Source organism: Perognathus longimembris, unplaced genomic scaffold, assembly GCF_023159225.1.
Source record: "Perognathus longimembris pacificus isolate PPM17 unplaced genomic scaffold, ASM2315922v1 HiC_scaffold_5428, whole genome shotgun sequence".
NCBI classification, from domain to species: Eukaryota; Metazoa; Chordata; class Mammalia; order Rodentia; family Heteromyidae; genus Perognathus; species Perognathus longimembris.
In genome coordinates, this window is record NW_025960854.1 from 17,619 (window position 1) to 37,873 (window position 20,255).

Sequence of the window (20,255 nt, forward strand, 5' to 3'; positions counted from 1 at the left end):
GTTCCCGCTCAACGAAAGCCCCCCCAAACTGACTCTGCGGGGCAGCGCGCGGAGCTGGGGCGGAGGGGGAGCCGGCCGCGAGGGGGCGGGGGCGGCCGCTCTGGGTCTGGATGCGGCGGCGCCCGCGGAGGCGCAGGCGTTGCCTGAAAGTCCTAACGGTGCATTTACGGTCGTGAGTTCTCCCTCCCTGGATTAAACAAACCCCAAACGAAAACCCCTGTGCCGTGAGTGTTTCGGAAAGCGAAACTGGAAACGTGGCTAAATAAAGCCGGCGTCTGAGTCTTTCTATATTTACAGACAATGGCGAATTCCTTCGGGGAGGGGAAGGAAGCGGAGCGGGGAAGGGATGTTTTGTTAGCCCCGGAGCAGGATGCGCGCGAACGTGACCCGGTCCTCCCCGGGGAGCACCCGTAGGAACCGAGCTCGCGGCCAGCGCTGCTGACCAGCTGAGCCTCGCCGCCTTCCAGATCGCTGGAGGGGGACCACTGCCCGCTTCCTGGCGTTCCGGAAGGGCTCGGGTCACCTCCCAGCGGGCGACACAAATAACTCCGTGCGTGGCCACCCCAGATAGGCCATCTCGGGATAACATTCCTACCACCTTCAGAGAGAAGGAACCGATGACCTTTAAAGATAGGCCGGGAATGTCACCGCTTGAGGAACCAACGTCTTGCAAAGCAGGTAACGAAAGCTTTTCCCGTTCCACAGTCTGGACAGTGTCAATCAGTAGGAAACGTTTTTAACAATTCTCCTTCCTCGGGCTGGGAATGTGGCTTAGCAGTAGAGCGCTTGCCTCGTATACATGAAGCCCTGGGTTCGATTCCCCAGCACCACACATATAGAAAAAGCCGGAAGTGGCGCTGTGGCTCAGGTGGCAGAGTGCTAGCCTTGAGCAAAAGGAAGCCAGGGACAGTGCTCAGGCCCTGAGTCCAAGGCCCAGGACTGGCAAAAAGAAAAAAAGAATTCTCCTTCCTCCTCACTGTGCGATTAACTCATTCATTCAACATTTATTAAAAACAAACAAATAAAAAAAGCCGGGCATGGGGGGAGCACCTGTGAGCCCAGCTACTCAGGAAGCGGACGAGAGGACCGAGGTCCAACGTCAGTCCGGGGGAAAAGGTGCAAGCTTTGTCTAAAAACAATTCAATTGGGCTGGGAATGTGGCCTAGTGGCAAGAGGGCTTGCCTCGTATACATGAGGCCCTGGGTTCGATTCCCCAGCACCACATATACAGAAAATGGCCAGAAGGGGCGCTGTGGCTCAAGTGGCAGAGTGCTAGCCTTGAGCAAGAAGAAGCCAGGGACAGTGCTCAGGCACCGAGTCCAAGGCCCAGGACTGGTTAAAAACAATTCAATTGAAAAAGACTCTAGGTGGAGCATCTGCCCAGCGGCGAGAGGCCCTAAGTTCAAACCGCAGAGCCGAGAAGGAAGGAAGAGGAAAGGAGGGAGGGAGCACTGTCTCGGGAGCCGGGCGGCGTGGGTGGACAGGTGTGGGGAGGAGCGGGACTCAGCCCCAGGCGTGGCGCCCGAGGTGGGGCTCTGGGGCGCGCGGGCTCGGGGCTGGCGGAGGCAGGCTGGGAACGCGGCTGGAGGGACAGCCACGGGGTTGACCCAGGAAAGACAAGGGTGGCGGGAGCCTCCTCTGGGTGCTCCGGTGCCGGGGGGCGGGGGTGCCCTGGGCCGCCTGGGTCCTCTGCGTGTCCGGTGGTTGTGGGGGCTGGAGGCCGCCATGCTGGACTCTCGCCGCGCCTGCGCACTGGGGGGCAGGGTTAAGCTGGAACCAGCATTTGGGGGACACTCGCTGAGCCCGCGGCAGCCGGGTGCAGCGCCATCAGCGAAGCAGGGTGGACAGAGCGTGCCGGCTCCTGCGTGGCGCCGGGGGGCGATCTCGGTCGTCGCCAGACTTCTGCTTGAGCTTCCAGTTAGGGGGTGCAGGCGCTGGGCAGGCCGCCTCGGGACCTCGGGGTCACGTACAGTCCCCCCAGGTGAGGCGGCCCTCCCGCTCCCTCCCGCTCGGCCCAGGAAGGGCTGCACGTCCCGACTGTCAGCACCCCAACAACACCCCTGCTCCTCCAGGACAGCTGTCCACGCCCGCCCCCCAAAGGCAACCGCAGACACCCAGTTCTCGAGAGGCCCGAGGAGGCGCGGGGCCTCCCTTGATTACACGCGGTGCTGCGATCAACCTCCGCATTTGGGACGAGATGGGCTTCGCCTTCCGGAAGGTGCTGAGCCTCGGGACGCTTGGCCGGGGCTCCGACGGTGGCGTGACCCCGAAACCCCAAGGGCCGTCCTGGAGCAGGCCGGGCGGGGGGGGGGGGTGGGGGGCGCCTGTGCCGCCGGGCTCCAGCGCGTGCCCGAGCTCGTGGCGGCCACGCGTGTGGAGGCCTGGCTCGCACCCGCCGGCTCCTCTGGGCTCCCGCCCGGGCAGCGAAGCAAGGAAGGGAGACAAGGGTGGGGAGCTCAGTGTGCGGGGGACCCCGCACCCCCACTGTCGTCCCCCCCCCCCGCCCGCCTCCCCCATCCCACCTGGAAATGTGCCCGCCTTGGGAGCTGGCGGCCCTGCGACCTGCGGACAAGGCCAGCGTCTGCGGGGCCGGCAGGGAGTCGGGGCTGCAGCCCCGCAGCGTGGGGCTCCCTGCGGGTGGGTCGAGAGGGAGGGTGGCCGGCCTCCGTGCCCGCGCGGGCCTTGAACCAGGACCTCCGTCTGCCTCCGAGGCCCCAGGCCCGGCCGCGCCTTCCTCCCTAACAGGCCGTGCCTTCCAGAGCATCTCCTGCTGTCTGAAGTCACCAGAGGCCGATGGGTGGAAGTGAACGCGAGGAAACACTGAAGGCTGCTCCCGAGGGCGTTCCTAGGCCATCAGGGACCAGAGAAGGGTTGACGTGTCCCCTGAGCGTTGGGGCCATCGCTCCCCGGGCTGCCGCTGCTCCCCTGTCCCTGGAGCCCGGCTCCTCTCACCTCCCCTCTCTCCCATCCCACCTCCCTTCAGTTGAATCCAAGTGAGCTGGGGGGGGGGGCGGGGGGGGCGGAGCTGGCAGGGACACTCCTGCTCGAGTCTGCTCCCGGGACCGGAGCCCACGGGCTCAGTCCTCATCTGCCCGGGCTCGGGCTCCGCTGCTCCAGTCCGTCTTTGTAGGGATTGTTTGTGGTCCCTGTCTTCCCTCCCACCGCCAACTCAAGGATCCAAGGAGACTGCAGGAAGCCACGGCCATTCCCCCGTGGGTTTAAGCCCAACCCCTCCCTCAGACGCTAGAATCTGGCAGGGACCAACAGTGACCCTCTCACAGACTTCCCTGTCCCCAAGGCTGGCATACAGTCGGGGCCAGGACTCCCCCATCCCCAAGGCTGGCATACAGTCGGGGCCAGGACTCCCCCATCCCCAAGGCTGGCATACAGTCGGGGCCAGTACTTTCAGTACTCGTTCTTTGCTGAGCCGGCAAGGTCCTCCCCCCATTCACTTCCCACCCCAGGACAGGCTGGGGCTTGCAAGGAAGGAACGTTACCCTTTGGAGAAGGGTCGCCAGGGACGCGGAGGGGCCCGGTCGAGGCCGTGCCTGACCCTGCGCACACGCCCCGCACCGCCACATCTACCATGTGCTAGGAGCTGACCGGCGAGAGGACAGAGAGCTCGGCCAGGGGACCGGAAGGGCCAGCTGCCCCCACAGGCGTCTGTGTGCCAGTTACCACGGGTGACGTCCAGGGGACAGTGACTCCGCACCGGCACTGGTTATGACAGCCGCTGTCATCATGGAGGGGACCCAGCGGGGACCCAGCCACACAGGGTCCACCCGCTGGCCCCACCAGCAAGACCCAGGCCTTTCTCACTGGGAATGCCCCAGTCCAGGACCACCAGGAGACCCCACCCCAGCCACCACGGCTGCCGTATCCCATCTTCTTTTCCTTCCTCACGGTGGCTTCCTGCATCCACGAGACCCAGCCCAGGGAGGGGGCAGGGTCCCCCAGCGGGTGGGTGGGGCCTGAGGTCCGGAGCTAGGCGTGGTGACACCCGTGTCTGGGCCAGGCCAACCCGCGGGCCCCCTGCTCGGTCCCCGCGGGGCCCGCCGTCCTCGAAGGCCCCCGTGGGGCACGTCAGTTGACACTGGTCGGGCTGGTGGCTCAGGAGCTGTCTCTCAAGCGCTTGCTCCTGACGCTCGAGTCCCTGGGGCTGGGCGATTACCAGCTGGTGACACGAGCGGCAGGAGATCTGGGCGGCAGGGAGCCCGGGGCTTGGTGTGTGGTGGGGGGGGGGGGTGCTGAGAACTGGGTGGATGACCTGGGGTGGGGGGGGACTGGCCCGTGCCTTGCTCGTGACCTCTGAAGATGTGTCCATCTGGTGCTAACAGACATCATCCGTGACACCTGACACCATCTGTGTCGCCTGCGAGGTGCCACCAGCCCGCGCCGCTGCTACTGGTCACCCCAGCTGGGACTCCCCGCTCCCCCCGCCCCCCCGCCCCCGGGGGGTTCGCACAGTGCGCCCCAGTCCCGACTACCACGGCCGGATCCAGCCTGATGACCAGCGGGGCAGAAGGCCCTGTGAAGCCTGGAAATGCACCGTAGATGCAGAGACTGTGTGGGCCTGCGCGCCGGGGAACGGGCACGGGGGAGGGCGTGAGGAAACTCAGGCTCCGATTTGGGGCTTCATCCCATGAGCGGGGATTCTTCATAGCTCATGAAATAAACGGCAGCAATTCAGAAGTTTCCAGGCCCAGGAAGCCACAGAGCCCCGTGACGGGGAGCAGAAGGCAGCGTGGGGGCGGGGAGACTCCCCTTTCAGAGCCTAGGACGGGGCCTGGCGGAGGCTGGCGGTTCCTCGGGAGAGGAGACCCCGCGGCTCGCGGGCCGTTCAGACGCACGGAAGCCCCACGTGGAGCGGGGCACCGCGTTAGCGCTCTAGGACCGAGTGGCAGCGGCGGACACGGACCTGCCGGACAGACGCGCAGAGCCTGAACACCTGGCGAGGCCCGTGGGTCTTGAGGCTCACGGGACCCGTGTGAGCAGCAGGGGCGGGCAGCCCCCCACCCCAGGCCGCACGGACGGCAAGGGGGAGGCCACTCCTCTCCGGACCCCAGCGTCAAGTCCTCTTTTTGTTTTGAGAACTCAAGCCGAGGACGGGGTGTTGGGAGTTTCCCCTGCAGGGACCCCAAGTGCGGCCTGAGGGGCCCTCACCCCCCCCCCCAGCTCTCCACTGGCCCTGGCCCTCTGGGGCTTCAGCTGGGTCTCCCCGGTGCCCAGGCCAGCACGGAAGGCCTGGAAACCGCAGCCCCGGCCCAGCGGAGCCTGGATTGAGCAGAAGGCCGCCCTGGCTTCCGGGGGGGACCTGAGCGTGGGGGCCGGGCGCCCTCTAGTGGCCGACGGGCGCAGGGCTGGAGGCCCTGGACCACCGCTACCTCCTGAAGACCCCGGCCCGGGCAGGGGCAGGGCAGGGCGTGCCTGGCGTGGGTTACACGCGCCAGTGTGACCTGCACTGTATCGTACGCGGTGCCGGCCTCACGCCACCCTCCACGGGGCAGCGGCTCGGGGAGGCCCAGGCCCCAGCCTCCGGGCGGCAGGGGCAGCCTGTCAGGACACCGCAGGACCCCGGTGGGTGCCCAGGCTGTTCTCTCCGGGAAGCACTGGGCGTTGGGCAGCCCGTCAGTAGAAGGGAGGGAAGGGAGACCCTTTACCAGCCAGGGAGTTTGGCGGAACCACTCTGGCACTTTCTGAGGGAACAGACGTGCTTTCCTGTCCCCCTGAGGAGGTGAGCCCGGCCACCCTTAAAGCAGAGGGGATGCACCCCAGAGACCCCGGCCTCGGGAGGGAGGAAGACAAACACACAGCAGAGTCTACGTACGGCTTTAAAGAAGTCAGAGTGCGGCTTAAAGACAACAGGAAAATAAAATACCACAGCACATCAAAAAAATCATAAACCATGACCAAGTGGGTTTCATCCCAGGAATGCAAGGGTGGTTCAACCTATCATTATATGTAATGCATCACATAAATGAGACCAGAAGCAAAAAGCACAGGGTCATCTCAAGGAATGAAGAACAACAGGTAACATCCTTTTACGATATGAAGTTAGGAACAGACGGAACACAGCTGACCTTACTAAAGACGATATATGACAAACCTATATCCAACATCATATGAAGTGGAGAAAAACTGAAATAATGTCGCCTAAGGTCAGGAATGAGACAAGGGTGTCCATTCTCCCCACTCTTTTTCAACACTGTGCTAGAATCCCTACCCAGCAATGAAGCAGGAGAAAGAAATAAAATTCAAAGAGGGAAAGAAGAAGTCAGACTATTCTTATTTCCTGATGATGTGATCCTGTACTTAAGAGACCTACAGACTCCACCAAGAATTACTATAACTCACAAATACCTTCAGAAATGTAGCAGGATGCAGAATCAATCATCAAAAACCAGTATTTTCAGGCTAGGAACATGGCTTAGGGTAGAGTGCTTGCCTAGCATGCATGAAGCCCTGGGTTTGATTCCTCAGTACCACATAAGCAGAAAAAAGCCAGAAAGGGAGCTGTGGCTCAAGTGGTAGAGTGCTAGCCATGAGCAAAAGAAGCCAGGGACAGTGCTCAGGCCCTGAGTTCAAGCCCCAAGACTGTCCAAAAACAAACAAACAAACAAAACCCAGAGTTTCTTTATGTATCAACTATGAGCAGGCTGAGAAAGAAATCAGGAAAGCAATTCCCTTCACAATAGCTCAAAAGCAATAAAATACCTAGATATTAACTTACTCAAGGAATGAAACCAGAATGGGGAGAATTCAGTAAAGAATTCTTTGTATATACACCACAGAATTGAGGAAAGTAAGGGAAGGGGTGAGTCGAAGGGTATAAAAATGGTGAAGGGATGACACAGAGGACACAGATCAAGATGGATTGCACACATAAATTGCTTTGTTAAATGGAAAAAAATATCCTAGAGAGAGAGAGAGAGAGAGAGAGAGGAGAGATGGTATGGCTCAAGCGGTAGAGCATCCGCCTAGCAGGGCCTACCCAGGGCCTGATTTAAACCCCAGACTGAGAAAAATATTCTAAGAAGACAAGTATCGCACAGAATGATAAGATGCTAAATGTCAAGTGTACTGATCAGATCCGACTGAGTGAGATTACATGTCAGCGACACATGACTGCCAAGTCTTAGGGGCTTGAACGAGGAAGGGTTTGTTTGTGTCTAAGTGCAAATTCAGTCCCTGACCGTCACAAGTGATGCAGTTCAGCACCCCGCTTGGGGGGATGGCAGGGGTCTGCACATGCAGGGGACAATGGGTAAGCCTTGCCCAGGGAAAACCACCTTGGTGATCATGGAGGCTCCCCTGCCGGGCACGCATAATAATATGTCGTTTATCTGGGTTTCTTTGTTTGTACTGGGGGTTGAGCTCAGGGACTCGTCCTTAGCTTTTTCACTCACAGATGGCACTCTATCACTTGAGCCAGGCCTCCACTTCCATTTCTGTTTTCACACTACAGAATTGCTACGGGTGTGAGTGTTTTATCCTCTCAAAATCCATGCAAAACCCCAAGTTAGGTGGTGGTTGGTGATTGGGTGGAGAGCCTTACGAATGGGGTCTTCAGCTTGGATAGGGGTCCTAGAGAGCTGGTTCCCCGCTTCCACCCGTGAGGACAGGAGACCCTGGACGCCCGCTGTGAGCCCGCAGAGGTCTCCACCTTGGCTGCACAGCCTCCGCGACAGTGAGGGCTGGGTGTCTGTCGCGCTTGTCACCACGGCCTCCACAACCTCTGTCAGCATCCGTCAAGGGTTAGCTGAGGGTCCTGGCAACGGGGAAGCCTCTCCAGGACATAACCGGGCTCCCAGGAGAGGGTGAGGCTAGTCCAGGCGTGTGGCCCGCCTACCCACACTACCACGTGGCGCTTCTGCTTGTGACATCTGCTGTCAAAATTGCATGACCCAGCCGGGATGGCCGCGCCTGTCATCCTAGCTACTCAGAAGGCTGAGATCTGAGGATCCCGGTTCAAAGCCAGCCTAAGCAGGAAGGCCCATGAGACTCTTATCTCGAACGAGCCACCAGAAAACTGGAAGTGGCGCTGTGGCTCAAGTGGTAGAGCGCCAGCCTGGAGCCGGAGACCTCAGAGACAGCGCCCAGGCCCGGAGTTCAAGCCCCACGACTGACAGAATACAAATAAATCGCACGACCCCCAGAGATACAGATCTTAGTGTCAAACAGCACCGAGCAAACCCGCTGCAGGCGGGGGGGGGGGGGGGGGGAGGGAGAGGCCCGGGCCCAGCACTGTGAGCCACGGCCCGGGTCACGGAAGACACGGAAGGGAGGCCGGTCTCACCGGGGGGCCGGCCGTGTGACCCGGTGAGGGCCGGGCCGCCCGCGCGCCGCAGGCCGCGTCCCCCAAGGCCGCCCCCCACCCCGCCCGCCCGCCGCAGGCCGCCCCCCCCCCCCCCGGGCCGCCCGCCGCTGGCCGCGCCCCCCAAGGCCGACCCCCACCCCGCCCGCCCGCCCGCCGCAGGCCGCGCCCCCCAAGGCCGACCCCGCCCGCACGGACAGAGCTCGGCCCGCGGCTGCGGACGCCCCGCTTCCTTCCCCGCGGACCTGGTGTGTTCGCTTATTTTCGAGGGGCGGGCGGGCGGGAGGGCTGGGGAACCCGACTGCGGACGCGGAGCGGGCGGGAGGTCGCGGAGCCCCGGGGAGGCGTCTCGGGGCCGCCTCGAGGCTGCGGTCCCTGAAGGACACCCCGACCACCGCCACCGCCACCGCCGCGGGGCTCCAGACGGCGCCGCCGGAGCTCGGGGCGGGCCCGGGAGCCGAGGTCCACAGTGCCCCCCCCGCCCCGCGTGGCTGCTGGGCCCCGGTGGGAAGGCCGCGGCCGCACCCTGCACCGGGCTGACGCGGGCCGCGGCCACCGCGCAGGCCAGGCCCACTCACGGGGCGGGAGGGAGCGGAAACGCCCCCCGTGGGCGGAGCTTGGCAGTGGACGGGCGGAGGGGCGGCCAGTGGGCGGGGCCCCCGGCCAGGGGCGGGGGGGAGGGACTGGAGCTGTGGGCGGAGTCTTGGCTGGCGCCGGGGAGAGGCCGCCCCGGTGGGCGGGGCCGGCGCCGTGGGCGGAGTCTTGGCCGGGCTGGGCGCGGGGAGAGGCCGCCCCGGTGGGCGGGGCCTACGCCGTGGGCGGAGTCTTGGCCGGGCTGGGCGCGGGGAGAGGCCGCCCCGGTGGGTGGGGCCTGCGCCGTGGGCGGAGTCTTAGCCGGGCTGGCGCGCGGGGCCTGCTCGGTGGGCGGAGTCTTGGCCGGGCTGGGCGCCGGGAGAGGCTGCCCCGGTGGGCGGGGCCGGCGCCGTGGGCGGAGTCTTGGCCGGGCTGGGCGCGGGGAGAGGCCGCCTCGGTGGGTGGGGCCTGCGCCGTGGGCGGAGTCTTGGCCGGGCTGGCGCGCGGGGCCTGCTCGGTGGGCGGAGTCTTGGCCGGGCTGGGCGCGGGGAGAGGCCGCCCCGGTGGGCGGGGCCGGCGCCGTGGGCGGAGTCTTGGCCGGGCTGGGCGCGGGGAGAGGCCGCCCCGGTGGGCGGGGCCGGGCCGGGTCCAGCGGGGCGCTCCGCCGGCTGCGTGGAGTCAGCGGGCCGCGGCGTAGCAGGTGAGCGCGCGTGCGGGGAGCGGGCCGGCGGGCGGGGCGCGGAGCCCGAGCCCGCGGCCTGGCGCGCTCCGGTGGAGCCGGGCCCTCTCCGGTCTCCCCTGGCCTGGGCGCTCCGGGCCCGGAAGGCCCTCGCTGCGGCCTCTGCCGCGCCTCTCAGACGGCCTCCGGGGGCGAGGGGAGGCCGCGGCCGGCGGCGGGGTGTGGAGAGAGGGCGGCCCCGGGCCGCTGCCTGGCCCGGTCCTCCCGCCGCCGGCGTCCCGGCCGGGGTGGGGGTGGGCGCGGACCCGCGGCGTCGCGAGCTCCCGCGGGCCGGGCCGGTTCGGGCGCCGGGCGGGCGCACGTGGGCGCGCGGGGCAGGCCCCCCTCACCGGCGGTGTCGGGGTGTTTTATCAGGCCTTGCAGCCGCGGGGAGACACCCGGCCCCGGCCGTTGGAAGCTGCAGGAAGCCCGGCTCCGGGTTCCGCGGACGGAGGAAGGGAGGCCCCGGAGCTAGAGCGACGTCGCCCGCCCAGGGCGCCCAGGTAGGGAACGGCGGGGCCCGGCTCGCGCCCGGTGCGCTGGCCCGGCCTCCGCGGGTCAGGTGAGGGAGCTGCGGCCTGTGGGCCTCCCTCGGGGGGGGGGCACGAATCCTCGGTGACGGGCGGAGGGACGCGGGAGGGTGCGGCCGACGCCCGCCCCGCGGGGCCCCCGGGCGCCCGGCCTGTGGACACCCGAGCCTCCACGCAGAGGCTCCGGATAAGCCGCTCCAGGTGTGTGCGCCTCGGGTTCCGCCTGCAGCCCGAGAAACAAAGGGCTAGTGAAGCCCGGCCCGGCCCCGGCCCCGGCCCCGGCCCCGGCCCCGGCCCCGGCCCCGGCCTTGTTCCTGTGTGGGCTCGCAGGAGGGAGGGCCAGAAGGGAGGGTGGACGTTGCTGCGGATTTGGAGGGGAGCTCAGGATCCCGCAAGGGTGTGGAAGGTCCGCGGAGTCGAGTGTGGGAAGTGACTCTCCCCTCCCCCCCACCCCCCCAGCCCAAGGGGGAGCTAGCCCATGGGGGGGCCTGGCGGGAGGCTGCTGGCCTGACGCCCGCTGTGAGGGGCCCACCTCCTGTGGGGGCCGCCCTGAGTGGAGTCTCACCACCTTGCTCTTGCCCCAAGTTGGTGTTGATAACCACGCAGCCATTCCGCACATCCATAAGAACTTCAGCAACACCGCAGTGGTTACCACCGCCTGCCTTCCACCCAGGGAAATCCCAGGTCTGGGAGCAGTCAAGCAGGCTGGCCGGTGGTACGGCTTCCGTGCCCATGAGCACCAGGCTCTGGCCACATCCCTGTAACTTGTGAGCGCTCAACAGTCATCTCCCGTCCAGGTCTCTCTGCCCTGCTGTCACACAATGTCCGTGGGGGCCCCACGATCAACTTCCTGAGAAACTGGAAGCAAAAAAAAATGAAAGCATTGCTCTCTGTGTGGGTCAGCTGCATGCCCGTCTGTCAGGACATCTGTGGCCATTCAGCTGTTGCTTTGTGGCTCGGGCCCTGTTTACTGGGACTGAATAACAACGTTCTGTGATGGCCCCATGCTGCAGCCCCCGGGGAGGGCTGCGGTGCTCAGGGGTATTTCCTCCCCTGCAGCTCCCTTCCAGTAGGACTCTCCTGGGTCTGTGTAACAAGCTCTCTGCTCCAAGCACAGGGACGCGTTACTGCCACAGGAGTGGGAGGGGAATAATCTCCAGTTTTCCTCAGGAAAGACCCAACTCAACGAGGGTCACCTTTTCCTCTGCTGAGCAAACAGGCTATTTGTTGCTCTTGGATAAACTTCTAGAGCAGAAAAAGAAAAAGGGTGCTCACCAGCTTGTACCTTAGCCAGAAACCCTGACGTGTGTGTGTGTGTTTGCTCAGCTGTTTTGCTCACAGTTGTCACTTTACCACTTGAGCCATGCCTCCAGTTCCATGCTGTTTTAGTTTTAACTAAAGTTACACATGGCTAAAACATTCAGGTTATCTGTTAGTCCTCTACCCAGGGCCGCTGCTGCTAGCACCTATATCTTTCTGTGTTCTGATCAAGATACCTACGTGTGTTATCTGTAATGCAACAGAGGTAGCAAAGTGTGGGTGCCCTCCCATTTTTCCTTCCTGTGTTAATGTTGTACCTTAAGATTTTTTCCTTCTCTGAGTATGCTAATACTGTGATTTGGACTTAGTGACACCCCAGGGTCCATGTGTTAAAGGTATGGTCCCCAGCTCGGTGTTTGGGAGGTGATGGAACCTCTACAAGGCTCCCTCTGGTGAGAGATCTTTAGGTCGCTGGGGGCATGTTCTCAAAGGAGACTGGGGGTCGCCAGCTTTCAGGCTCCTTAGCTTCCTGGCCATGAGACCAGCAGTTCAGCCCTACCATGCCATGCTATGCTCCCTCACCACAAGCCCAAAGCAGCAGGCTCCACCCGCCATAGACTGGAACCTCCAAAACTGTGAGCCAAAATAAACCTGATTGTCTCAGATGTTTGTCATAATAATGGTAAGCTGCCTGACCCAGCTTGGAAACTCAGTTTCCATGGGTGTGGAGAGCCATTGAACATGCCTTTATTGTCCTTGGCGGTCCCCTGGCAGGACCCTTTCCCTCTGTGTTTGACCATGGACGCACTGCTTCTTATTTATTCAAAAAAAGAAAGAAGCTAGGCGCCGGTGGCTCACGCCTGTAATCCTAGCTACTCAGAAGGCTGAGGTCTGAGGATCACAGTTCAAAGCCAGCCCGGGCAGGAAAGTCCGTGAGACTCTTCAGTTAACCACCACAAAACCAGAAGTGGTGCTGTGGCTCTAGTAGAGCTCTCGGCTTGAGCTGAAGAGTTCAGGGACAGTGCCTAGGCCCAGAGTTCAAGCCCCATGACTGACAAAAAAAAAATAGAAAAGGAGGGAAGGAAGGAAGGAAAAATTGTGGGTTCTACTCCTGCCTCTGCCCCCACACTGCCCTTCCCAGAGTCTCAGGAAATAAGAGGTTTCCCCAGCTGCACTGGTCATAGCAAAGAGCTAATGGGAGGAGGCCCCGTCAAGGCCCCCTGGGGCCTATAGTCTGGGAGGATGGGGTGATTTTCAGGGCTGGGGACTCAGCCAGGAGGGTCTGAGGTCACCCCCCAGTGTGGGGAGAACCATCCAGCGGTGATGTGTCATGATATGGGCAGCGGATGGATGGACGGTTGTCAACCAGGCTCAACTACATGGTCAGGGGCCAGGACTGGGGTTGCAGGGTGGGCAGAGAAGCGGGGGCTTCTCAGGGTGAGGCTGGCCTCAGAGTGTCAGGCAGTGGTCATGTGACCCGGAGGACCCTTTGAAAGCCAGAGAGCGCTTCTGGGAAGAAGAGGGCAGTCTTAATCCCAGACCTGTCCTGCAGCCCCAGGTGCTTGTGGCAGGAAAGAGACCCTCGCTGTCCAGGGGGCTCTGCTGTTTTAAAATCCCATTTCCTGCGTGGCCTTCTGGCTTTAGGGCAAACCTTGCTTTTCTCTGCTGTCAAAAGGAGGTCGCAGAAACTGGGTCACCCGGTTTCTGTGATCATTGCGAGAGCTGTGGACGCCAGACCTGGGAATTCCTGTGCTTTGCCTCCCCGGGTTTGGCTGATCAACATTACAGCCCCCGTCAGCTGTTCAGTAGTGAGATTTAGTGGCTGCCTTGGATGTTTTACTGCTTAATCTTGGGCTGCCTCAGCCTCGGGGCTTTGTTCAGAAAGAGATTCTGAACAGTCTGTCAGCTGACTCTCACCCCTGGTCCCCCTCCCTCTGCTGCGGGCTTCTGCCCCCCAACCCTCAGGCCGGTGGTGGGAGGTGGGTGCTGACTGTGGACCGCAGCTGCGGGGGGCGGAGCTCTACATCCTTGGTTGTGGAGGCACCCAGACGGTTTGCTGTCCTCCAGCCTCCAGGGAAGCCTCCCAGAGCAAGCCTGGGTATTGCACAGGGCAGCAGACCCGCGCCCACCGCTCTGCCGCCCTGCCCCTTCCAGGCCGCGGGTGTGAGCGTCGCCGCACGGGCTTCCGTCCGTTCCCCGGGACAAGGAGGCGGTTCAGGAGTGGGCCGGAGGGGAGGAAGGCTCTCAAGTACTGGTGCTGGGTGTTTCCCTTTAAAAATGAATAGCTTGAGCTGGGTGCTGGTGGCTCATACCTGTCATCCTGGCTACTCAGGAGGCTGAGCTCTGAGGATCACAGTTCAAAGCCAGCCCAGACAGGAAAAGTCCATGAGACTCTTATCTCAAATTAATCACCTCCCCCCAAAAAATCTGGAAGTGGAGTTGTAGCTCAGATGGACAGTGCCCAGACCTGAGTTCAAGCCCGTGTACCAGCATACACACACACACACACACACACACACACACACACACAAATAAACTTGCAAAAAGTAAAGATCAGCTGGCTTTGGTGGCTCACACCTGTAATCCTAGAAGTTCTAGAAGTGTGGAGTTCACACCCATCACCCCAGGTGCCAGAGGAGGTGTGGAGTTCACACCCATCACCCCAGGTGTGAGAAGAGTTCGCTCCATTGTCAACAGTGCTGCACTGTAGTTCCTTGGGGTGACCCTCTTTCTTTTTCCTTCAGTGCTGGGGATCCAGACCAGGGCCTCGCACATGCTGGGAAAGCGTTTCTGCCTCTAAGCCTCCTTGTCCCTGGGTTCCAGGCTCTGAGTAAGAACTCACCATTGCCTGAGGGGTAGAGAGGGAGCCCCTGGTCCCCGAAGGCGGGAGGCCCAGCCTCCAGGAGGGCCGGAGGGAGCTGAAGCTCAGACCTACCGCTTTCCTGCTGAATTGGGGTGCTCATAGAGATTGCAGTTTGTGTGGCCTGGCCTGGAAGGAGCCAAGCCACACCCGGTGGCCCTGGGCTCAGCTCAGTCTCCAGGGATTCCCGGTGAAGGCAGGGCCTTCCGAGGCATGGAGTCCTGGTAGCTGACAGCTTCTCCCCGTACCTCCTCCTGCAGCCCGCCTTGCGCTGCTGGCTGCTTGTCTCCGGGAGCACCCTGAGTGCCGGGGCCTCCCGTGCTGGAACCCTGAGGGGTCAGAGGCCGCTGTTTGCAGGCCTGGGAGGCCAGCCTGGAGCTGCCGGGGGGGGGGGGGGGGGCGGTGTCCGGGCGGCGGGAGGCGGCCGCGGCCCTGGTGGAGGGACCTGCCAGCTTCATGCGTTCCAGAAGTGGCTTCCCTGCAGATGGACCTGGAGAGGCAGGGCTGCCCATCTCCCAGCTGCTGACTGGACAGCCGGAGCGCGCACAGCCAGACCCCGGGGACGCGTCAGGCCTCGGGACACGAGTCCTGGGCGGGTTGGGCTTGGCATCCTGTGGGAGGTTCCCCGTGTGCCACCCCCACTCCCGTGTCCTGGGGTGGCATCGGCCTCCCCCCCCCCCACTCTGTGCAGGCACAGGGCTGCTCGCTTGCCCTCCGCGGAAACTTTTCTCCTTATCCCTGTGCCCCAGGACCCGCCAGACCCGGAGCCCCGTCCTCTTTTGAACACAGACTGGTTCCTGGACCCTGAGACTCTGTCTCCTGGGCATCCACCGGGCCCTGCCCCGCGTCTTACCCGCAGTCAGACCCCGCCACCCCTCGTGGCTCCTGCCTGCTCCCCTGGCCGTCGCTGGCAGCCCCGATTCTCCGTGATTGTGCCCGAGGTGACCCTGGCGTCTGATGGGACGCGCGTGAGAACCGTGTGCCTCGGCTCCTCCACAGCGGAGCCCTGGCTGCCGTGGGCCTCTCTGATGTGGCGCCAGCTCCTCGCGCCGCCATAGCCCCGCCCCACCCTCCTTGCCCGGTATCCCTCCCCCCAAGCCCCGCCCCGTCTGCCAGGCGGCCCCTTCGTGCCTCTGGTGTTGTAGGGTAAGAGTTTTCTTGCCTTTGCCGTGGTTGCCACACAGCACCTGCCCCCGAGGCTTGTGGATGGGTTGAACGGATGAATGCCCTAGCAGTTCACGCGGCTCCCGAGTTGCCTGGTGGGCGTTTCTGCCCCCGTGACAGGCTCTGGGAGCCCGTGTTTTACGGCCGTCATTCGACCGGCAGCGTGTCAGGAGCAGCGCCTTTGCGTGGGTCCTCCGCCTCCTTCCGGCCCCTCTGCCCGGCGCGGCCTCTGCCCGGCAGCGGGGTGGAATGAGGTGCCTGTGCCCCCTCCAGGCGCGACCCAGGAGGGCCATGTTCACGTCCACGGCCTCCGACAGCGAGGAAGAAGTGTGTGATGAGAGGACGTCCCTGATGTCGGCTGAGAGCCCCACGCCGCGCTCCTGCCAGGGGGGCCGGCAGGTCCTGGAGGACGGGGAGCGCGCCGCCCAGTGGGTAGGTTCCCCAGCAGTCGAGATCCTTGGATCCCAGATGTGCCGCACCCCCTCCCCCCCCCTCCGTCTGGGCCCCGTCTCCCAGATGTGCCGCACCCCCCCCCCCCCCGCCTGGGCCCCGTCTCCCAGATGTGCAGCATCCTCTGAAGCCCCTTCAGTTCACAGCTGCAAGCTTGTGCACCCAGCTTTTGCGGTACAAAAAGTTGAAGGGAATTTATTTCTTCTGCCCATCCCCCGTGTCTTCCAACCCCAGGGAGTCCCTGGCGCGCACGCCGCCGCCTGGTGAGCTGTCGCCCGCGTCTTTCCGCCACTCTCCCCTGCTCCTGGCCCGACCCCGCCCCGGCCAGCGCGGCCGTGGACACAGGGCCGAGTCGTCCCGAGTCCTGTGTTTGGGGAGACGACAGGGCTTTGCATGTGTTCCGCGCCCTGCGCCGTGGGCTCTTGCGGCCGTGGCCTCCTTCAAGGCCGGCTGTGGCCCTGCGTCCTGCCCTTCGGCCCCGCCGGGCGGCCCGTCTGCGGGCTGAGGCGGGCTTCCCCCCTCGGGCCGCGTGCTCACGCTGTGGTTTCCCACAGAGATGCCGGGAAGGCGAGGAGGACTTTGACGGCCCCGACGGCTACCCCTGCGGCGGGGCCCCCGGGCGGCCGCCGGGGCTGGAGGACCAGCTGACCCTCAAGTACGGGGCCAAGCACGTGATCATGCTGTTCGTGCCCGTCACCCTGTGCATGGTGGTGGTCGTGGCCACCATCAAGTCTGTGCGCTTCTACACCGAGAAGAACGGGCAGCTGTGAGTCGGGGCCGGGCGGTGGGAGGCTGGGGGGCGGAGCAGGGCCCCAGGTTCACGGCCTCGTCCGTGGGGGGTGGAGATGGGGCTCCCTGGAGAGGTAAGCACACAGCCGTCACTCAGGGCCCCAAAGGCCGAGTGCTTGGCAGGCAGGACTGACTGCAGGTGGACGCGCCCTGTGCGCTGCCCCCCCCTCCAGCCGAGTACTGCCGAGTGCTGCTGTGCCCCCAAGTACCACCGGTGCCCCCAGGACTGCGTGTCCCTCCAGCCTCCGCCTGCGTGCCAACCGTAAACCATTGTGTGCCACGGCCACCCTCACGCACCAACAACTCCCAGCCTGCCTCCAGCACCCCCCCCCCCAGGACTGGGACGTCTTTCTGATCTCTGCTCCCCCAGATATCAAACGAAGGGGGGAGTAGGCGGGAGCGTCCCTGACCGTTCCCCGTCCCGTTCTCCTCATTGCCAAACACCTTCTCCAGACACATCCTTCTCCTTTTGGTTTCAGGCTTCTTTTAGCTTTGTCTCCTCTCCCCTTTGGAGCTCAGACTCAGAGCCCCCGTGACTAGGCAGGTGTTCTTCCGCTTGAACCATGCCTACACCCATTTCACCTTAACTATTTTCCAGAAAGTACCTTGCATTTCTGCCCTCCCACCTGTGCCTGGGGTGACGGGGGTACCGCCATGCCTGCCTGGCATGGTGGGGTGAGGGCCTCGCTAACTTTCTGCCCGGGCTGGCCTGGAGGTGCATTCCCGAGCTCTGTCATCCGAGTAGCTGGTATTACAGGCAGGTGCCGCGGTGGCCAGCTGCTTGCTTTGGTGACTGTTTTTTTTTTTTTTTTTTTTTTGGCCAGTCCTGGGCCTTGGACTCAGGGCCTGAGCACTGTCCCTGGCTTCTTCCCGCTCAAGGCTAGCACTCTGCCACTTGAGCCACAGCGCCACTTCTGGCCATTTTCTGTATATGTGGTGCTGGGGAATCAAACCCAGGGCCTCATGTATATGAGGCAGGCACTCTTGCCACTAGGCTATATCCCCAGCCCCTGGTGACTGTTTTTTAAATGGAGCAGCCCTGCCCTTGGGAGCTTCGTAGCCTTCAGGAGAGTCAGCAGCTCAGGGAAGGTGTTGGGAGGACTTGGCCAGCCGTGGGCCTCTTCTGTGTGGGAGAGGGAGGGAGGGGTGCTGGGGAGGGGCGGGGCGCCGCGGGGCTGTCAGCGGGCCTCAATTGGGGCGAGAGAGTGCAGTTCCGTCACCCCGCCTGGACCCCGTGCCTCCCTGGGTCCGGGACGGGGTCAGGAGCCTGGGCCACGGGGAGGGCAGCTGCCGCCAGGGCCCAGCCAGCCCAGGGGGTCTCCCCGTGCCTGAGCAGAGCCGGGCTCCCGGGCGGCGGGGCCTGCGGAGCAGGCAGGAACGGAGCCCCCTCTTGACCCCAGCATCTACACGCCCTTCACGGAGGACACGCCCTCGGTGGGCCAGCGGCTGCTCCACTCCATGCTGAACACGCTCCTCATGATCAGTGTCATCGTGGTCATGACCATCTTCCTGGTGGTGCTCTACAAGTACCGCTGCTACAAGGTCAGCCCTCCCCCGGGTCCCCCCCCCGGGGGGTGCCCTCACCTCCAGGAAGCCACCACAGCTGCTGTCTCCCCACCCTCGGTCTGTGTGAACGAACACCTGTGGCCCCCACCTGAGCCCCCACCACGGGCTCCCCGGCCACCCCCCTCCTGGGGGGGAATCTGCCCCACCTCCTTCTCCATCTCAAGTCTAGTTCGGGCTGCCCTGGCCAGCACCCCCCCAGCTGTGGTTTGACTCTCTTTTGGGCAGGGAGACTCCCTTGTGCCCCTGGGGGTTGTGGGCCCGGGGCGAGGGCTGAGGGCTCCCTGTTGGTGGGAATTGTCCCCGAGGTTGCGGTAGGCTTGGGAGGCTGGATTCGGGACGCGGGCCTGGAAACTGCAAAGACAGGTGGGAGGCGACCTTCAGCTTGCCGCCTCAGGCGCAGTGCCCGCGTGGGGTGCAGGCCAGAGGGAAGAGAAGGGGGCAGGCCGCAGGGCCCTCCCAGCCGTGGCCATGGGTCAGTGTCAGGGCCCCTAGCTTGTAGGCCGGGGGGGGGGGGCAGGGCAGACGGCCACCTGCCTGGGACAGAGCCTGACGGGGAGCTGTGTGGCTCCTCCTCCTGGCTTGGGCGGCCATGCTGGGAGCCTGAAGTTCATGGAGATGGACGCCTGTCCCGGGGATCTGTGGCCTGAGGGCAGGGAAGATGGACACCTGGTGCAGGTGGCCCTGTTCTCTTGTCCAGTTCATCCACGGCTGGCTGATCATGTCCTCCCTGATGCTGCTCTTCCTCTTCACCTACATCTACCTAGGGTGAGTGCGGCCACTGAGCTGCAGGGGCTCTGGCTCCCTCCTGTGGCCGGCACCACAAACGATCTGGGAGGGGAAGAGTGGATGCTGGGTGCCAGGCCCTGCCCCAGCCTCCAGGCTCTTCTCTCTCCCCGCCCAGGCCCTGGCCCAAGCCCCTGCCCCAGCTTCCAGGCTCCTCACCCCGCCCCCAGGCCCCTGCCCCAGCCTCCAGGCTCCACTACCCGCCCCAGGCCCTGGCCCCTGCCCCATCCTCCAGGCTCTTCTCTCTCCCCCCCCAGGCCCTGGCCCAGGCCCCTGCCCCAGCCTCCAGGCTCCTTGCCCCGCCCCCAGGCCCCGCCCCCAGGCCCCTGCCCCAGCCTCCAGGCTCCTCTCCCCCCCCCCCCCAGGCCTCACCCCCAGGCCCCTGCCCCGGCCTCCAGGCTCCTCTCCCCCCCCCCCCCAGGCCTCACCCCCAGGCCCCGCCCCCAGGCCCCTGCCCCAGCCTCCAGGCTCCTCTCCCCCCCCCCCCAGGCCTCACCCCCAGGCCCCTGCCCCGGCCTCCAGGCTCCTCTCCTCCAGACCCTCCCCCTTCTCCCCAGGCCTCCGGGTGAGAGTGGACTCTGTGGGCCATCTGTCTCTACTAGCTCCTGATTTGAAGCAGAACCATCATGAAGGGGTGGTCTATGAATGCCAAATGGGTGGAACCCCCCTCAAAGTTTATATTTAACTCTTGGGCTAAGCCCCCGTGCTCCCCGCTTTACGGGACAGCGGCCCTGCAGCCTTTGAGGTGGGGTGGGGGGCTGACCCGGGGCCCGGGGGCGGAGGCAGGAGTAGAGAGCTCTCCAGAAAGCTCCGCCCGTGGGCAGAAGGCCTGCCACAGGGCCAGCGCACCGTGTGTGAGCACCCAAGTGTGAGGCACCAGCTCACACCTGCCGTGTGGGGCCAGCGGGGGGGAGGGAATGGGTGGGTGGGCCAGGCCTGGCCTGCAGCCCCCCTACTCCTGGCTGCAGGGAGGTGCTCAAGACCTACAACGTGGCCATGGACTACCCCACGCTGCTGCTGGCGGTGTGGAACGTGGGGGCGGTGGGCATGGTGAGCGTCCACTGGAAGGGGCCCCTCGTGCTGCAGCAGGCCTACCTCATCATGATCAGCGCGCTCATGGCCCTGGTGTTCATCAAGTACCTCCCGGAGTGGTCCGCCTGGGTCATCCTGGCCGCCATCTCCGTGTACGGTAGGCACCGGCGGGGGGGGGGGGGGGGCGGGGGGGCCAGGCCCGCCTCTCCGCTGCAG

The 20,255-nt window shown here is 64.2% G+C and overlaps 1 protein-coding gene and 1 pseudogene across 1 annotated transcript; one reads left to right on the top strand and one right to left on the bottom strand.

Moving 5' to 3' along the window:
- Positions 1-7,152: 7,152 nt before the first annotated feature.
- LOC125345235 lies at positions 7,153-7,326 on the bottom strand (annotated as a pseudogene).
- Positions 7,327-9,549: 2,223 nt separating this feature from the next.
- Positions 9,550-20,196, top strand: LOC125345234 (presenilin-2-like; the record flags this gene model as incomplete). Its single annotated transcript, XM_048337450.1, has 7 exons — positions 9,550-9,587; positions 9,981-10,108; positions 15,693-15,851; positions 16,424-16,635; positions 18,059-18,200; positions 18,922-18,989; positions 19,976-20,196. Coding segments are annotated over exons 3-7 (784 nt in total), but the record flags the coding sequence as incomplete, so codon positions are not given.
- Between the last annotated feature and the right edge of the window lie 59 nt (positions 20,197-20,255).